We start from the raw sequence: 18,320 nt of genomic DNA on the forward strand, positions 1-18,320 counted from the left end.
TGTTGATCCAGCCCACCTTTTTCTCGGCGAGTATCCCTCGTTGGTTGGACTCGACCCGGGTTCTTGATCTGGTCCGGGACCTCGAACGGGACCCCCGGCGTCTTGCGCTCGAGCTACGACTGCCTCCTTTCCCCATCGTCTCCCAGCGGCGGCCGTCCTTGGAGCCGGCCGATGGCGCCTGGTCTGCCCTGATCGGGCCATCCCGGGAACGGGATCTCGATCGTTGGCGGCTTTGGTGGCTGCCCTTGCGGGTCGGCGGTACGAGAACCGGCGTATTCAGCATGGTATGGCCGATTTTTTCTTCTTTATTTCCTCGTTACAGAAATGCCATGCGAATACATTGTTAAAAAGAGAATCAGCTTAGCTTATGCTGACTCTCTGAAATTAAAATCGCTTGAATTTAGCCAACTCATCGAACAGCGGCAACCAATCGCGCGGTTCTTTCTGGGCTTTGCACACTTCACGCATGTAGACGGCACTTTCAATAAAGTTTTCTCGCACAGAATGGGCATTCACATCAGCATGACATACCGACATTCTTGTGGACCATATACTATGGAGGCTCAGCAGCATAATAAGGTCATGTGGAATATCGTTATTGCCTGTGTCTAAGTACCTGATACCACGTGGGGTTATTGGTAATGCTTTCTTTAATGTTCGTTGTAAGATGTCCCAATGAAACAAGGGATCCCAACAATCAATGAAGACGTGGTCGACAGTCTCTGGTTTTTTACACATTATGCAATCGGTGGTCCACGGCACATATATTCCCTTGTCGGCCAGCCAAGTCTTTACTGGCAAGGTATTTGTGTGGAGTTTGAAGAAGAATGATTTTACCGATGGTTTCACAGGCATTCTTTTGACCCTTTTGAGAACATCATCGCCTGAACCTCCATAGTATGCTAACCTATACATTGGAACTGGCATTAATGAGTCTATCATATCATGGTACAATTTCTTTCTTTTGACGGAACTTAAATATTCTAGAGAGAATCGAACACTAAGCATACGGAAAGATAACACTACTTCCTGAAGTAAACCTTTCACAGGAGGGGATTTAACATTTGAACACGAAACAAGGAAGTCAGGTAACAGATTACCTAATCGCACTTGTGTCATGGTGCGCAAAAATGGATCACTGTGGTTCCGCAAGAACATAAACCGCGATACAATCTGGCGTACAAATAGGTGTGACAGTCCAAGACCACCGCTGCGAACTGATCTGAACAGATTAGAGCGGCTGCAGCGTTCCCAAGTTGAGTTCCAAATGAACACAGCGAACACTCGATGCAGTTTCTGTACATTCACTCACGACATGAATAGCGCTTGTAGTATGTACCATATTTTTGCAACCAGAAAAATGTTGCACACAGTGGAGCGCGCGAACATTGGGAGATTGCGCCCTTGCAATGCCAGCGCTTTTTCCTTCGCCGTCTGTGTTTCCTGTTCCCAGAACTGCTTACTGTCTCTGTAATGCTCAAGCGGCACGCCAAGATATTTAGCAGGCATGGTCCCCCACTGTATGTTTGCGAAACTGCGTGGTTTGCTTTGCCACGCGCCATGCCAAAACCTGATGCACTTATCCCAGTATATGGCACTACCTGTTTTTTCACAATAAGTTTTCGCCAGAGTTACCACTTCGCTGACACTGTCATAGTCATCGGAAAACACTGCTAGATCGTCTGCGTAGGAAAGCACTTTCACCTCACTTTGCTGTAATTTGAAACCTCTTATTCTTTGGTTCTCCTTAATGACTAAGCAAAAAGGCTCCAGGTATATTGCGAAAAGCAAAGACGAAATTGGGCACCCCTGTTTCAGAGATGAGCAGACATTGACACTTCTCGTGAGACTTTTGTTAATAATCAGCCGTGTGCTGCAGTCTGTATATACCATTTTTAATCCATCTATAATCACTGATCCTATGTTCGTGTATTCTAAAATCTCGAAGAGAATATCATGAGCCACACGGTCAAATGCCTTCTCCAGGTCTAGCTGCAACATTGCAACTTTACCCTCGAAAGCATCGACGCATTCTAAAATGCTTCTGGCGACGTGTACATTGGTAGTTATTGTGCGCCCTTTAATCCCACACGTTTGGTGGGTTCCAACTAAAAGTTTTATTACGCCCTGTAACCTTTTCGCCAGTATGTTCATAAAAATTTTATAGTCAGTGTTCGCAAGGCTAATGGGGCGGTACGATGCAACAGACAAGCGCTTTACAGGATCGTCAGATTTTGGTATCAGGACCATCTGAGCTGTTCGAAATGACGCGGGTATTCGGTTGTTTTTGTAGGACTGCACTAAAAATTTCTTCATAATTAGTGCTATTTCTGCTTTAAAAGTTTTGTAGAAGGCTGTGCTTAATCCATCCGGCCCAGGTGCCTTTCCTGAGCCTAGTTCTTCTATAGCCGCTTCAACTTCACGCACAGTTATAGACGCTTCGAGGCCTTGTTTAACGTTTTCTTCCAATCGTGGCATAAGATGTAGGAATTGGCTTATGAAGCCACCCAGATCAGTTTTTCTTTCGCCAAACAAGTCTCCATAGTGTTCAACAAAGGCGCGTTCAATGGTCCTACGGTCACTCGTTACTTCGTCATTGTAGCTTATCTGTTTTATATCACTGCGGCGAGCGTAAGCTTTCTCGTCACTTAGCGCACGTTTATTCGGTGTTTCCCCTTGCCACAATCTTTCTGCACGGGATCTTATCATGGCACCACGGTACTTGTCTGTGTCAATGATTTCTAACTGGCTTTTAACTTTCTTGATTTCCTTCATGACTTGGCCAGGTTCTGTGCTTTCTACATTAAGTAGAAAGTCGAGTTTACTCCTCAGGGCTTTTTCTTTCCCTTTTTCTTCTTGTTTCAGTTTAGTTGCCCTTTCTGTAGCAGTCATCTTCAATTCATTTTTAAAATCTTCCCACATGGTGACTACATATTTCTCTTCAGCTACAATCAATCGTCCAAGTTTTTCTTTAATGTCATTTACGAAACAGTCATCGTTGAGTAGCTTATCGTTAAATTTCCACTAATCCCACGAGAAGTTTGTTTTTCGTTCTTTTGTTCCTATTGTGAAGGCAACCAAACTGTGGTCACTAAAAGAGACTTGCTTGTTCTCGTACGTTTTACATAACGGCACCAGTTCCAGTGACACATAAGCTCTATCTAGCCGAGCATGGCTAAGTCCTTGAAAATGAGTAAAACGCGGTACACTGTGATCGTACAACAGACAGCCGACGTCTTCCAGGTTGTATTCACTGACAAGATTGTTCAATACCAGTACACTACGATCATACAGCGGTAGTTTTTTCACGCGATCCTCCAGAAAACAAACACAGTTGAAATCGCCAAGCAAAACCAAAAGCTTATCGGTCTTTAAATAATCCTCAACTCGTTCAAAAAAAGACTGTCTCTCGCTCTCTCTATTAGGGGCGTAAATACAGATAAATCGCCATAAAACTTCAAGGTAAAATCGACAACAACCATGCGTCCCGTTTCACACACTGTGACTGCTTCTACACTTATATTTAGGCTATTGCGCAAAAAAATAGCGCAGCCCCCTGATGTGCCGGCCGCATGACAGACGCATACATTGTAATTGTTGCACCATGCGATCCGTCTGCTCTTGACTCGCTATCTTGGTTTCCTGAACTGCGATTATGTCGAGATCGTTTTCCAGAAAGATACGACTCAATTGATATTGCCGCCGCCTCGTGCTTATTCCTCGGACATTTAGCGTGGCAATACGAATCGCGGTGTTAATTGCGGCCTCCATTATGAGCAAGAACAATCGGGTCGCATAGCGCTTACCTTGAGCAACCCATGCACTATGCATAAAGTGGTGTCCTCCATTCTGTAGTACATGGTTCCGCCAGTCAAGCTGGCGGTATCACGCGTGGTGGCCATATCTAGGTTGCACTACCCGAAACGAAGCCGCTACGGAGGCGCCCCCGTCTCGGGTCTCCGCTCGACTTGGACGTGGGACCTCGGCTTGAAAGGCGTACGTCGCAGCTGAGCCGCCTTTGTAGGTGGTTCGCTGCATGTCGTTGCTCCAGAGGTCCCGGTTACGCCGATCGTTTCCTCGTGTGCCCGCTTCGCAGGCATGCTAGTGGCTGCTGACATGTCGACGTCAGTCGTAGCAGACGCCTCCGCACACGTAGTGGCAGGCGACGACTTCGAGGGGACTTCACTCTGTTCTGTAGCGAAACTCTGATTTTCAGGCTCCCCGTTTTCAGTCTTTTCCCGAGTATCAGCCTCGTCGCTGGTTTTCTTGTCTGGGCACAAGTTTTTGGGGTGGAGAGACTGCTTTTGTGTGACCGCGTTGCCAACCTTGTCGCTCTTAACCGGAGAAATATCTTCAACTTCAGCCTCATCCATGAGGTGTTCAGATACCTCTTCTTCTCTTCTCGTTGGTCCTGCGACGACGGCGTATGTCTTGACGCACTGAGATCGTTCATGGCCGAAGCGGCGGCAGACCTCGCAGCGTGGAACTCGACAGTCCCGGCGAATATGACCGGTTGTATGGCACCGCAGGCAAAGAGGGGCGCGGCCCGGAATGACGGCCAGGACGAGCTCCCCTGCTATGCGTAGTTGGTGCGGAATATCGTCGACTGTAGTACCTGCCTTAAGCTGCAGGATCACCGACCGCGTCGTTGAGCCCTTGTCCAAAATCCCTTGAACACGCCACCGTTCTTTCGCCGCGTCCGTAACCGTTCCGTATGGGGCAAGAGCTTGTCTGATGTCTTCATCTGACACGTTTGGCAGCATCCAGTGTAACTTCAAGCGCACGCCTTGATTGGTGGGGTCAACGACAATACAGCGCCGTTCTTTAACAATGATGCTTCGGATAGCAAGCAGTTTCTTTGTGGCTTCAGTCGTCTTCATCATGACCGCCCACACGTGATTCATCTGATACGCCCCCAAAGCAACTACTTCGGGGAGCAGTTCCAGACGAACCAGAGCGTCGCGGAAATCCTCAACCTTGTACGGTCTTCCACGGACGTCCGCGAGTAAAAAAACAGTATTAAGGACGATTCGACCGGTAGGCAAGTGCGGCAAAATCACCTGATAATCCTCGTCTTCAAAAACAGCATTCCTGTTACCGCGGCCCTTCGCGGCCGCCAACGCCGCTCCGTCGGAGCACATGATACCACGTCGGTTCACTGCGGTGCCCGGAACGAGTCTAGCATGGTATGGCCGATGGCAGGGATGCTATGTTTACGACTGCACCTGTATCGTGCTATGTGCATTCGCAACGTATTGCGACAGCACGTACGCGGCACTGTCTTTCCGTTGACAGTACAGGCACACGTCGTGTACGTGGATTGCTCCGTTTGTTGTAGTTAGTCGCTGCCGAGTCGAGCTCGCAATAAAACAAGAGGACGAGCGCAACGATTTGCGTCCGCTGCAGCCCACGTTTGGCGCTAGCAATGCGCCAAGTTATTGTCACTGAGCTGGATACGGGTGTAATAGGTAAACGGTTAGCAGTTTGTGCGACTAAATTTTGCACCATTACTTATACCGGTTACCACCGTCACTGCGCGTACAATCGCCTAGCGGCTTGCATATTGTTTTTGCACTTCGACGTCGGCTCTACCACAAGGCTGCGCCAGTTGAACGTAACAGTAAATAAAACCACCCACACGTGAGAGTGTAAAACAAAACAAAAAAAAGTCACAGAAGCACGCAATAAAAAAAGCAAAAAGAAGGGTGCCATCAGCACTCGGTGTTCCCAGGTGGTCTCCCTCCCAAGTACTGACCGAGCCCAATGCTGCTTAGCTTCGGGGATCGGACGAGAACCGGCGTATTCAGCGTGGTATGGCCGATTTTTTTTTTCTTTATTGCCTGTTTTATAACAAATACACGATTCACACCTATTCTCCGCTGCGATTACAAAACAAAAAAGACAGTTCAATGTGCGGGTGTACCTTGTCGTTTAATTTTGGTTTAAAAAGGCTGAAAGTTTGCAAGCTGTTCAAATGCTGTTAACCACTCAGGTGGTTCGCTGAGCGCTTTAAACGCTTCGCGAATGTACAATACATTTTCAGCAAAATATTCTTTGGCCGGTTTTGCGTCAACATCCTCATTACGCACCGCCATTCGTGTTTTCCACACGCTGTGCATGCAGAGTAACATCACCATATCACATGGCACGCCTTCTGTCTCTTCAAACGGTAAAAGCGGATTCCAAAAGGTGTTAAAGGAAATTCTTTTTTTAGTGTCCTTTGTAGAATGTCCCAAAGGAAGACTGAGTCCCTGCACTCCAGAAAAATATGCTCCATTGTCTCCGGTTTCTGACATATCTGGCAATTCACACTCCAGGGTACAAAGATCCCCTTCTCCTGCAGCCATGGCTTGACAGGAAGCGTGCCAGTGTGTAGCATGAAAAAAAAGGTTTTTGTTGTTGCTCTTACAGGCATTTTCTTAACTCTTTTTGAGACATTCTGCTCACGCCCCAGTGCATATACTGCACGGTATATTGGTACTGGACACATGATATTAACTAAATCTCGGTATAATCGCTTTCTTGCGACTGTGTTCAGGTATTCCAAAGAAAAGTGTACTTTTAGAAAACGGAAAGAGCTTATCACTTCAAACAAAAAACCTCGGACAACCACTTGACGTATGCCATACGACGTCACAACATATTCTGGCAGTACGTCACCTAATCGCGTCTGGATAACGCACCGCAAAAAACAATCGCTTTCGTCGCGCAAGAACATGAAACGCGACACTACTTGTTTCAAAAATAAATGCGACAAACCCAACCCTCCCTTCTGCACAGCGTGAAACAGATTCAGACGACTCGTGCGCTCCCATCCTGATCCCCACACGAACATAGCAAAAACCCTGTGCAACTTTTGTACACACACTCGGGATATACATAAAACTTGCAACATATAAAACACTTTAGCGACAAGAAATAAATTGCAGACAGTGGCTCTCGTGAATATTGACAGATTCTTGCCTCCCCACTTCGTTGTTTGTGCTTTAGCCCGCTCAGTTTGTTCAGTCCATTGCGTCGTGGTATCGCGATAGTATTCCAAAGGAATACCAAGATAACTGGTTGGCGTATCTGTGAACGGTACTGTTTCTAACACTGCAGGCCGGCTGTCCCATTCACCGTGCCAGAAGCCTAAGCTTTTTGGCCAGCTTATGGCACTCCCCGTTAGACTGCAAAACTTTCTTGCATCCTTGACTGCCTCCCGAATGCTCTCTTGGTCAATGCAAAAAAGTGCGATGTCATCTGCGTAAGCTAGTATTTTTACTTCCCGAGTTAAAAGACGGTAGCCGCGAATGTTTTCGTTTTCTCGTACCTTCAAACAGAAAGGTTCAAGAAAAATCGCAAAAAGTAAGGGCGACAAAGGGCACCCCTGGCGCACACTGGATAATACTGGTATATTTTCGCTGAGTCTTTTATTGATTATAAGGTGAGCGGAACAGTTCTCATAAGCCATGGCTACTCCGTCCTGAATCACTTCGCCTACATTAATGTGTTTTAGCAGGGCAAAAAGTATGCTGTGAGCAACCCTGTCAAAAGCTTTTTCTAGGTCTAACTGAACCATTGCTACACCTTCGAGGTTCGCATCACAGCATTCCAATATACTCCTAGCGATGTGAATATTCGACAATATTGTTCTATTCCTAATACCGCATGTTTGGTGTGGGCCTACTATGGATTTAATAACTGACTGCATCCTTTTTCCGAGCACCTTCATGTAGATTTTATAATCCGAATTCGTAAGACTTATGGGCCTATATCCAGCAACAGATTTCAGCTTTACCGTATCGGTAGTTTTCGGTATAAGCACAACATGACTTTTTCTGAATGATGGCGGCAAGTGCTTAGTTTCATGAGCTTCTGATATTACACAGTGCAGTATCTCGCTTATTTCGGCCTTGAAGGTTTTATAGAAAGCTGCTCCTAGGCCGTCTGGTCCAGGCGCCTTTCCTTTACCCAAGTCTTCTATAGCTTCTGTAATTTCTTTCGCAGAGATCGGTCTCTCGAGTCCCTCTTTTATTTCGTCTTGTAATTTTGGCAGAAGTGTTAGAAAGGTGTTCACAAACTCTTCTGTTACGGGCACCTGCCTACCGAGCAACGCTCGGTAGTGTTCAACGAAAGCTTTTTCAATTACTTCTGGGTCTTTTGACATTGTGTTGTTAAAACAAATTTCTTTTATTATGTTTTTGGATGCGTAACCCTTTTCGTCACTGAGCGCGCGCTTAGTTGGCGCCTCTCCCAGCCACAGCCTCTCGGATCGTGCTCTTATCGCGGCTCCTTGGTAAATTTGAGCGTCCACCCTTTCAAGTTCGCGTTTAATTTCTCTAATCTGTTTCGAAAACAATCCCGGTGTTGTGCACTCCGCGTTTAGAAAATAATCGAGCATGCTTTGCAGTTCTTTCTCTCTTTGTTTAGCTTTATGACGCATCAGACAAGCCCTCTCGATCGCACTCATTTTCACTTCAATTTTAAACTGCTCCCACAGCTCAGCCCAATTTGTTGTAGCATCTATTTGCATTACGTCCATTTTTCCTTTTACCGTTTTGACAAACCATTCATCACTTAAGATCGTTTCGTTCATTTTCCACAATTCCCAGTTAAAGTGAGACCCTCTATGTTTCGTGCCCAATGTACACGTTACTAGGCTGTGATCACTGAAGCTCACGTGCTTTACTGCGTAGCTATTGACCGTTCGCGCAAGGTTTGCTGATACGTACAAACGATCTAGTCGAGCGTGACTCTGCCCTTGGAAATGAGTAAAAACAACACTGTTACCGCTTAATGTGCTTCCAACGTCTACTAAATCATAGTCTGCCACGATTCCGCAGAGTTGATGCGCACTTGTTTCCCGTATTATTTTACTGGGCACCCTATCTTCGGACATGCAAACACAATTGAAGTCACCAAGAAGAACAACATTTCTTTCACACGTCAGGTGTGACTCAACAAAGTTAAAAAAATTTTTCTATCACTAATTTTGTTTGGAGCGTACGCACAGACAACTCGCCAATCAATATTATTGAAAGAGAAATCACATAGGACCAATCGCCCATCATGGGCCGACATTACACTCTGCGCAACAATACCTATTGAATTACGCAAAAATAAAAGACAGCCACCGGCCTTACCTACTCCATGACAAACACAAGTGTTGTAACGGGATTTAAAAACCTGAACCATTTTGTCCGTTTGCTCTTCGCTTTCAATTTTAGTTTCTTGAACAGCAAGAATATCTATGTCGTTTTCCAGCATCAGGCGACTTAATTGTGCTTGTCGCCGTCTAGCCGTTAGCCCTCGTACGTTAAGCGTGCCAATACGTATTGCTATTCCATGATTATTTGCCATTGAAAGAGAAGAGCAAGCACAAACTACAATACATTTCGGAGATCAAAGACCGCCAAACTTACAAAAAACAAAACCCTACACCATCATAAGCTCCGTCTCATACGGCGAAGGCATGACGTTACCAAATGCGCTACTCATCATTCACTTAAAGGTTCCGCAGCACCTAGACCTTACTGAGCCTTCTACCGAACAGCACCCCGCTACCGCGGGGGAACTGTCGGCGTTGTTCGCTTATCTGGTGGGACAGTCGGCGTCTGTCGCCCGTCTGGTGGGACGGTCGGCGTCTGCCGACCACCTGGCGGATTGGTCGGCGTCTGGCGCCCCTCAGGTGGATGTTCTCGCGTCGGCCTCCTCTCGAGCGGAACGTTCGGCTTGGGCTTGAGTGTAGACCGCCGGAAAGAGGAAGCCTTCGTGGGTGGCCCTTCGCTGCTGTCACCGTCGTCTTGCTCAAGCCTGACATCTTGATCGGGTATTTCGCGAGGTCTCTTTGAGACGGCGCTGGCCTGGTCCATTTTCTCGCCGGATTCTTCGATGAAGGCAGCGCCAGAGTTGCCCTGTCGCAGAACGCCCTCGGCAGCCTCCGCGTCCCCCTCACTTTCACGCACCGTAGAATTTTCTGCAGACGGTTCACTTTGCACTTCATTCTTGGCCACTGCCTCGCTACTGCCCTTTCTGGGTTGGCACTTGACGCTTGCCATGACCACTGGCTTCTCTTCCGTGCCTCGTGGGTCTCCCGGAGGCCCGCTCCAGCAGTCTCTTCCGCGTCCGCTTGATCCATCAAGTGCTCGTCTAACGCGTCGCTCCGGCCAGACCCGGTCACGTTAGCGTAGCTTTTCACGCACTGGGTCTCGTCGTGGCCGAAACGACGACAGAGTCCACAGCGTGGCACACGGCACTCGCGCCGTATATGGCCGGTGCCGCGGCATCGGAGGCAGAGCGGAGCTCTGCCTGGAACAATCACGAGCGCATGGTCTTCTGATACTCGTAGCTGATGCGGGATGTCTTCCATGGTCATACCAGCCTTCAGCCGTAACGATACCAGACGCGTGTGAGAACCTTTGTCGCCGCACCCTGGCACTCGCCACCGCTCCCTGGAAATTTCGGTCACCGTTCCGAACGGCGCAAAGGCTGCTCTGACGTCCTCGTCGGGAGTCGTGTGAAGCAGCCAGAACAGCTTCATTCTAATATCCTGGTTGCAAGGGTCAATGACGACGCAGCGGTGTTCTTTGACACTAAAGGCCTTCGCTGACAGCAGCTTCTTTTTTCCGACTTCGTCCTTGACTGTTATAGCCCAGACATGGTTCATCTGGTAGGCCCCGAGGGCCACCACCTCCGGCAACAGCTTATGACGGTCAAGCGCATCGCGAAAATGTTCGACTCGATAGGGCCTGGCCTTCAAATCACCGTGCAAAAACACGGTATTACACACGGTCATACCTGATGGCGGATGCGGCAAAACAAGCTGGTAATCCTGTGAAGACGTTTCCGTAAGCCTGATACCGCGGCCCGGCTGGGCCGCATGAACCGCCCCTACGGAGCACAACATTCCGTGACCGTCCGCTGTGGTGGCCGGAAGTGGAATGGATGGTATGGCCGATGGCAGGGATGCTACGTTTACGACTGCACCTGTATCGTGCTATGTGCATTCGCAACGTATTGCTACAGCACGTACGCGGCCCTGTCTTTCCGTTGACAGTACAGGCACACGTCGTGTACGTGGATCGCTCCTTTTGTTCTGGTTAGTCGCTGCCGAGTCGAGCTGGCAATAAAACAAGAGGACGAGCGCAACGATTTGCGTCCGCTGCAGCCCCCGTTTGGCGCTAGCAATGCGCCAAGTTATTGATTGTCACTGAGCTGGATACGGGTGTAATAGGTAAACGGTTAGCAGTTTGTGCGACTAAATTTTGCACCATTACTTATACCGGTTACCACCGTCATTGCGTACAATCGCCTAGCGGCTTGGATATTGTTTTTTGCACTTCGACGTTGGCTCTACCAGTAGGCTGCGCCAGTTGAACGTAACAGTAAATAAAACAACCCACACGTGAGTGTAAGAAAAAAAAAAAATAAGTCACAGAAGCACGCAATAAAAAAAGCAAAAAGAAGGATGCCATCAGCACTCGGTGTTCCCAGGTGGTCTCCCTACCAAGTACTGACTGAGCCCAATGCTGCTTAGCTTCGGGGATCGGACGAGAACCGGCGTATTCAGCATGGTATGGACGATGGCAGGGATGCTACGTTTACGACTGCACCTGTATCGTGCTATGTGCATTCGCAACGTATTGCTACAGCACGTAGGCGGCCCTGTCTTTCCGTTGACAGTACAGGCACACGTCGTGTACGTGGATCGCTCCGTTTGTTGTGGTTAGTCGCTGCCGAGTCGAGCTGGCAATAAAACAAGAGGACGAGCGCAACGATTTGCGTCCGCTGCAGCCCCCGTGTGGCGCTAGCAATGCGCCAAGTTATTGATTGTCACTGAGCTGGATACGGGTGTAATAGGTAAACGGTTAGCAGTTTGTGCGACTAAATTTTGCACCATTACTTATACCGGTTACCACCGTCATTGCGTACAATCGCCTAGCGGCTTGGATATTGTTTTTTGCACTTCGACGTTGGCTCTACCAGTAGGCTGCGCCAGTTGAACGTAACAGTAAATAAAACAACCCACACGTGAGTGTAAAAAAAAAAAAAAATAAGTCACAGAAGCACGCAATAAAAAAAGCAAAAAGAAGGGTGCCATCAGCACTCGGTGTTCCCAGGTGGTCTCCCTCCCAAGTACTGACCGAGCCCAATGCTGCTTAGCTTCGGGGATCGGACGAGAACCGGCGTATTCAGCATGGTATGGCCGATGGCAGGGATGCTACGTTTACGACTGCACCTGTACCGTGCTATGTGCATTCGCAACGTATTGCTACAGCACGTACGCGGCCCTGTCTTTCCGTTGACAGTACAGGCACACGTCGTGTACGTGGATCGCTCCGTTTGTTGTGGTTAGTCGCTGCCGAGTCGAGCTGGCAATAAAACAAGAGGACGAGCGCAACGATTTGCGTCCGCTGCAGCCCCCGTTTGGCGCTAGCAATGCGCCAAGTTATTGTCACTGAGCTGGATACGGGTGTAATAGGTAAACGGTTAGCAGTTTGTGCGACTAAATTTTGCACCATTACTTATACCGGTTACCACCGTCATTGCGTACAATCGCCTAGCGGCTTGGATATTGTTTTTTGCACTTCGACGTTGGCTCTACCAGTAGGCTGCGCCAGTTGAACGTAACAGTAAATAAAACAACCCACACGTGAGTGTAAGAAAAAAAAAAAAATAAGTCACAGAAGCACGCAATAAAGAAAGCAAAAAGAAGGATGCCATCAGCACTCGGTGTTCCGAGGTGGTCTCCCTCCCAAGTACTGACTGAGCCCAATGCTGCTTAGCTTCGGGGATCGGACGAGAACCGGCGTATTCAGCATGGTATGGACGATGGCAGGGATGCTACGTTTACGACTGCACCTGTATCGTGCTATGTGCATTCGCAACGTATTGCTACAGCACGTACGCGGCCCTGTCTTTCCGTTGACAGTACAGGCACACGTCGTGTACGTGGATCGCTCCGTTTGTTGTGGTTAGTCGCTGCCGAGTCGAGCTGGCCATAAAACAAGAGGACGAGCGCAACGATTTGCGTCCGCTGCAGCCCCCGTATGGCGCTAGCAATGCGCCAAGTTATTGATTGTCACTGAGCTGGATACGGGTGTAATAGGTAAACGGTTAGCAGTTTGTGCGACTAAATTTTGCACCATTACTTATACCGGTTACCACCGTCATTGCGTACAATCGCCTAGCGGCTTGGATATTGTTTTTTGCACTTCGACGTTGGCTCTACCAGTAGGCTGCGCCAGTTGAACGTAACAGTAAATAAAACAACCCACACGTGAGTGTAAAAAAAAAAAAAATAAGTCACAGAAGCACGCAATAAAAAAAGCAAAAAGAAGGGTGCCATCAGCACTCGGTGTTCCCAGGTGGTCTCCCTCCCAAGTACTGACCGAGCCCAATGCTGCTTAGCTTCGGGGATCGGACGAGAACCGGCGTATTCAGCATGGTATGGCCGATGGCAGGGATGCTACGTTTACGACTGCACCTGTACCGTGCTATGTGCATTCGCAACGTATTGCTACAGCACGTACGCGGCCCTGTCTTTCCGTTGACAGTACAGGCACACGTCGTGTACGTGGATCGCTCCGTTTGTTGTGGTTAGTCGCTGCCGAGTCGAGCTGGCAATAAAACAAGAGGACGAGCGCAACGATTTGCGTCCGCTGCAGCCCCCGTTTGGCGCTAGCAATGCGCCAAGTTATTGTCACTGAGCTGGATACGGGTGTAATAGGTAAACGGTTAGCAGTTTGTGCGACTAAATTTTGCACCATTACTTATACCGGTTACCACCGTCATTGCGTACAATCGCCTAGCGGCTTGGATATTGTTTTTTGCACTTCGACGTTGGCTCTACCAGTAGGCTGCGCCAGTTGAACGTAACAGTAAATAAAACAACCCACACGTGAGTGTAAGAAAAAAAAAAAATAAGTCACAGAAGCACGCAATAAAAAAAGCAAAAAGAAGGATGCCATCAGCACTCGGTGTTCCCAGGTGGTCTCCCTCCCAAGTACTGACTGAGCCCAATGCTGCTTAGCTTCGGGGATCGGACGAGAACCGGCGTATTCAGCATGGTATGGACGATGGCAGGGATGCTACGTTTACGACTGCACCTGTATCGTGCTATGTGCATTCGCAACGTATTGCTACAGCACGTACGCGGCCCTGTCTTTCCGTTGACAGTACAGGCACACGTCGTGTACGTGGATCGCTCCGTTTGTTGTGGTTAGTCGCTGCCGAGTCGAGCTCGCCATAAAACAAGAGGACGAGCGCAACGATTTGCGTCCGCTGCAGCCCCCGTATGGCGCTAGCAATGCGCCAAGTTATTGATTGTCACTGAGCTGGATACGGGTGTAATAGGTAAACGGTTAGCAGTTTGTGCGACTAAATTTTGCACCATTACTTATACCGGTTACCACCGTCATTGCGTACAATCGCCTAGCGGCTTGGATATTGTTTTTTGCACTTCGACGTTGGCTCTACCAGTAGGCTGCGCCAGTTGAACGTAACAGTAAATAAAACAACCCACACGTGAGTGTAAAAAAAAAAAAAAAATAAGTCACAGAAGCACGCAATAAAAAAAGCAAAAAAAAGGGTGCCATCAGCACTTGGTGTTCCCAGGTGGTCTCCCTCCCAAGTACTGACCGAGCCCAATGCTGCTTAGCTTCGGGGATCGGACGAGAACCGGCGTATTCAGCATGGTATGGCCGATGGCAGGGACGCTACGTTTACGACTGCACCTGTATCGTGCTATGTGCATTCGCAACGTATTGCTACAGCACGTACGCGGCCCTGTCTTTCCGTTGACAGTACAGGCACACGTCGTGTACGTGGATCGCTCCGTTTGTTGTGGTTAGTCGCTGCCGAGTCGAGCTGGCCATAAAACAAGAGGACGAGCGCAACGATTTGCGTCCGCTGCAGCCCCCGTGTGGCGCTAGCAATGCGCCAAGTTATTGATTGTCACTGAGCTGGATACGGGTGTAATAGGTAAACGGTTAGCAGTTTGTGCGACTAAATTTTGCACCATTACTTATACCGGTTACCACCGTCATTGCGTACAATCGCCTAGCGGCTTGGATATTGTTTTTTGCACTTCGACGTTGGCTCTACCAGTAGGCTGCGCCAGTTGAACGTAACAGTAAATAAAACAACCCACACGTGAGTGTAAAAAAAAAAAAAAATAAGTCACAGAAGCACGCAATAAAAAAAGCAAAAAGAAGGGTGCCATCAGCACTCGGTGTTCCCAGGTGGTCTCCCTCCCAAGTACTGACCGAGCCCAATGCTGCTTAGCTTCGGGGATCGGACGAGAACCGGCGTATTCAGCATGGTATGGCCGATGGCAGGGATGCTACGTTTACGACTGCACCTGTACCGTGCTATGTGCATTCGCAACGTATTGCTACAGCACGTACGCGGCCCTGTCTTTCCGTTGACAGTACAGGCACACGTCGTGTACGTGGATCGCTCCGTTTGTTGTGGTTAGTCGCTGCCGAGTCGAGCTGGCAATAAAACAAGAGGACGAGCGCAACGATTTGCGTCCGCTGCAGCCCCCGTTTGGCGCTAGCAATGCGCCAAGTTATTGATTGTCACTGAGCTGGATACGGGTGTAATAGGTAAACGGTTAGCAGTTTGTGCGACTAAATTTTGCACCATTACTTATACCGGTTACCACCGTCATTGCGTACAATCGCCTAGCGGCTTGGATATTGTTTTTTGCACTTCGACGTTGGCTCTACCAGTAGGCTGCGCCAGTTGAACGTAACAGTAAATAAAACAACCCACACGTGAGTGTAAAAAAAAAAAAAAAATAAGTCACAGAAGCACGCAATAAAAAAAGCAAAAAGAAGGGTGCCATCAGCACTCGGTGTTCCCAGGTGGTCTCCCTCCCAAGTACTGACCGAGCCCAATGCTGCTTAGCTTCGGGGATCGGACGAGAACCGGCGTATTCAGCATGGTATGGCCGATGGCAGGGATGCTACGTTTACGACTGCACCTGTACCGTGCTATGTGCATTCGCAACGTATTGCTACAGCACGTACGCGGCCCTGTCTTTCCGTTGACAGTACAGGCACACGTCGTGTACGTGGATCGCTCCGTTTGTTGTGGTTAGTCGCTGCCGAGTCGAGCTGGCAATAAAACAAGAGGACGAGCGCAACGATTTGCGTCCGCTGCAGCCCCCGTTTGGCGCTAGCAATGCGCCAAGTTATTGATTGTCACTGAGCTGGATACGGGTGTAATAGGTAAACGGTTAGCAGTTTGTGCGACTAAATTTTCCACCATTACTTATACCGGTTACCACCGTCATTGCGTACAATCGCCTAGCGGCTTGGATATTGTTTTTTGCACTTCGACGTTGGCTCTACCAGTAGGCTGCGCCAGTTGAACGTAACAGTAAATAAAACAACCCACACGTGAGTGTAAGAAAAAAAAAAAAAAAATAAGTCACAGAAGCACGCAATAAAAAAAGCAAAAAGAAGGATGCAATCAGCACTCGGTGTTCCCAGGTGGTCTCCCTCCCAAGTACTGACTGAGCCCAATGCTGCTTAGCTTCGGGGATCGGACGAGAACCGGCGTATTCAGCATGGTATGGACGATGGCAGGGATGCTATGTTTACGACTGCACCTGTATCGTGCTATGTGCATTCGCAACGTATTGCTACAGCACGTACGCGGCCCTGTCTTTCCGTTGACAGTACAGGCACACGTCGTGTACGTGGATCGCTCCGTTTGTTGTGGTTAGTCGCTGCCGAGTCGAGCTGGCCATAAAACAAGAGGACGAGCGCAACGATTTGCGTCCGCTGCAGCCCCCGTATGGCGCTAGCAATGCGCCAAGTTATTGATTGTCACTGAGCTGGATACGGGTGTAATAGGTAAACGGTTAGCAGTTTGTGCGACTAAATTTTGCACCATTACTTATACCGGTTACCACCGTCATTGCGTACAATCGCCTAGCGGCTTGGATATTGTTTTTTGCACTTCGATGTTGGCTCTACCAGTAGGCTGCGCCAGTTGAACGTAACAGTAAATAAAACAACCCACACGTGAGTGTAAAAAAAAAAAAAATAAGTCACAGAAGCACGCAATAAAAAAAGCAAAAAAAAGGGTGCCATCAGCACTCGGTGTTCCCAGGTGGTCTCCCTCCCAAGTACTGACCGAGCCCAATGCTGCTTAGCTTCGGGGATCGGACGAGAACCGGCGTATTCAGCATGGTATGGCCGATGGCAGGGACGCTACGTTTACGACTGCACCTGTATCGTGCTATGTGCATTCGCAACGTATTGCTACAGCACGTACGCGGCCCTGTCTTTCCGTTGACAGTACAGGCACACGTCGTGTACGTGGATCGCTCCGTTTGTTGTGGTTAGTCGCTGCCGAGTCGAGCTGGCCATAAAACAAGAGGACGAGCGCAACGATTTGCGTCCGCTGCAGCCCCCGTATGGCGCTAGCAATGCGCCAAGTTATTGATTGTCACTGAGCTGGATACGGGTGTAATAGGTAAACGGTTAGCAGTTTGTGCGACTAAATTTTGCACCATTACTTATACCGGTTACCACCGTCATTGCGTACAATCGCCTAGCGGCTTGGATATTGTTTTTTGCACTTCGACGTTGGCTCTACCAGTAGGCTGCGCCAGTTGAACGTAACAGTAAATAAAACAACCCACACGTGAGTGTAAGAAAAAAAAAAAAAATAAGTCACAGAAGCACGCAATAAAAAAAGCAAAAAGAAGGATGCCATCAGCACTCGGTGTTCCCAGGTGGTCTCCCTCCCAAGTACTGACTGAGCCCAATGCTGCTTAGCTTCGGGGATCGGACGAGAACCGGCGTATTCAGCATGGTATGGACGATGGCAGGGATGCTATGTTTACGACTGCACCTGTATCGTGCTATGTGCATTCGCAACGTATTGCTACAGCACGTACGCGGCCCTGTCTTTCCGTTGACAGTACAGGCACACGTCGTGTACGTGGATCGCTCCGTTTGTTGTGGTTAGTCGCTGCCGAGTCGAGCTGGCCATAAAACAAGAGGACGAGCGCAACGATTTGCGTCCGCTGCAGCCCCCGTATGGCGCTAGCAATGCGCCAAGTTATTGATTGTCACTGAGCTGGATACGGGTGTAATAGGTAAACGGTTAGCAGTTTGTGCGACTAAATTTTGCACCATTACTTATACCGGTTACCACCGTCATTGCGTACAATCGCCTAGCGGCTTGGATATTGTTTTTTGCACTTCGACGTTGGCTCTACCAGTAGGCTGCGCCAGTTGAACGTAACAGTAAATAAAACAACCCACACGTGAGTGTAAAAAAAAAAAAAAAATAAGTCACAGAAGCACGCAATAAAA

The 18,320-nt window shown here is 48.6% G+C and overlaps 1 protein-coding gene, 6 non-coding genes and 6 pseudogenes across 7 annotated transcripts; all 13 read right to left on the reverse strand.

Moving 5' to 3' along the window:
- Positions 1 to 3,932: 3,932 nt before the first annotated feature.
- On the reverse strand, positions 3,933 to 5,141 carry LOC126531963 (uncharacterized). Its single transcript, XM_050179677.1, has one exon. It carries the CDS (start codon positions 5,139 to 5,141, stop codon positions 3,933 to 3,935), a length of 1,209 nt encoding a protein of 402 aa, XP_050035634.1.
- Positions 5,142 to 5,706: 565 nt separating this feature from the next.
- Positions 5,707 to 5,825, reverse strand: LOC126532247 (5S ribosomal RNA; annotated as a pseudogene).
- Positions 5,826 to 11,450: 5,625 nt separating this feature from the next.
- On the reverse strand, positions 11,451 to 11,569 carry LOC126532196 (5S ribosomal RNA; annotated as a pseudogene).
- A 507-nt stretch (positions 11,570 to 12,076) lies between these two features.
- LOC126532085 (5S ribosomal RNA) lies at positions 12,077 to 12,195 on the reverse strand. Its single transcript, XR_007599728.1, has one exon. It is a non-coding gene; the product is annotated as a 5S ribosomal RNA (ribosomal RNA).
- Positions 12,196 to 12,699: 504 nt separating this feature from the next.
- On the reverse strand, positions 12,700 to 12,818 carry LOC126532232 (5S ribosomal RNA; annotated as a pseudogene).
- Positions 12,819 to 13,324: 506 nt separating this feature from the next.
- Positions 13,325 to 13,443, reverse strand: LOC126532077 (5S ribosomal RNA). The gene has a single exon (XR_007599727.1). It is a non-coding gene; the product is annotated as a 5S ribosomal RNA (ribosomal RNA).
- A 503-nt stretch (positions 13,444 to 13,946) lies between these two features.
- LOC126532182 (5S ribosomal RNA) lies at positions 13,947 to 14,065 on the reverse strand (annotated as a pseudogene).
- A 508-nt stretch (positions 14,066 to 14,573) lies between these two features.
- On the reverse strand, positions 14,574 to 14,692 carry LOC126531973 (5S ribosomal RNA). The gene has a single exon (XR_007599712.1). It is a non-coding gene; the product is annotated as a 5S ribosomal RNA (ribosomal RNA).
- Positions 14,693 to 15,199: 507 nt separating this feature from the next.
- Positions 15,200 to 15,318, reverse strand: LOC126532070 (5S ribosomal RNA). The gene has a single exon (XR_007599726.1). It is a non-coding gene; the product is annotated as a 5S ribosomal RNA (ribosomal RNA).
- Positions 15,319 to 15,826: 508 nt separating this feature from the next.
- Positions 15,827 to 15,945, reverse strand: LOC126532062 (5S ribosomal RNA). The gene has a single exon (XR_007599725.1). It is a non-coding gene; the product is annotated as a 5S ribosomal RNA (ribosomal RNA).
- Positions 15,946 to 16,456: 511 nt separating this feature from the next.
- Positions 16,457 to 16,575, reverse strand: LOC126532225 (5S ribosomal RNA; annotated as a pseudogene).
- A 506-nt stretch (positions 16,576 to 17,081) lies between these two features.
- On the reverse strand, positions 17,082 to 17,200 carry LOC126532054 (5S ribosomal RNA). Its single transcript, XR_007599724.1, has one exon. It is a non-coding gene; the product is annotated as a 5S ribosomal RNA (ribosomal RNA).
- Positions 17,201 to 17,709: 509 nt separating this feature from the next.
- Positions 17,710 to 17,828, reverse strand: LOC126532175 (5S ribosomal RNA; annotated as a pseudogene).
- Positions 17,829 to 18,320: the final 492 nt, after the last annotated feature.

The sequence above is a fragment of the Dermacentor andersoni genome, chromosome 4 (assembly GCF_023375885.2).
Source record: "Dermacentor andersoni chromosome 4, qqDerAnde1_hic_scaffold, whole genome shotgun sequence".
Classification (NCBI taxonomy): domain Eukaryota; kingdom Metazoa; phylum Arthropoda; class Arachnida; order Ixodida; family Ixodidae; genus Dermacentor; species Dermacentor andersoni.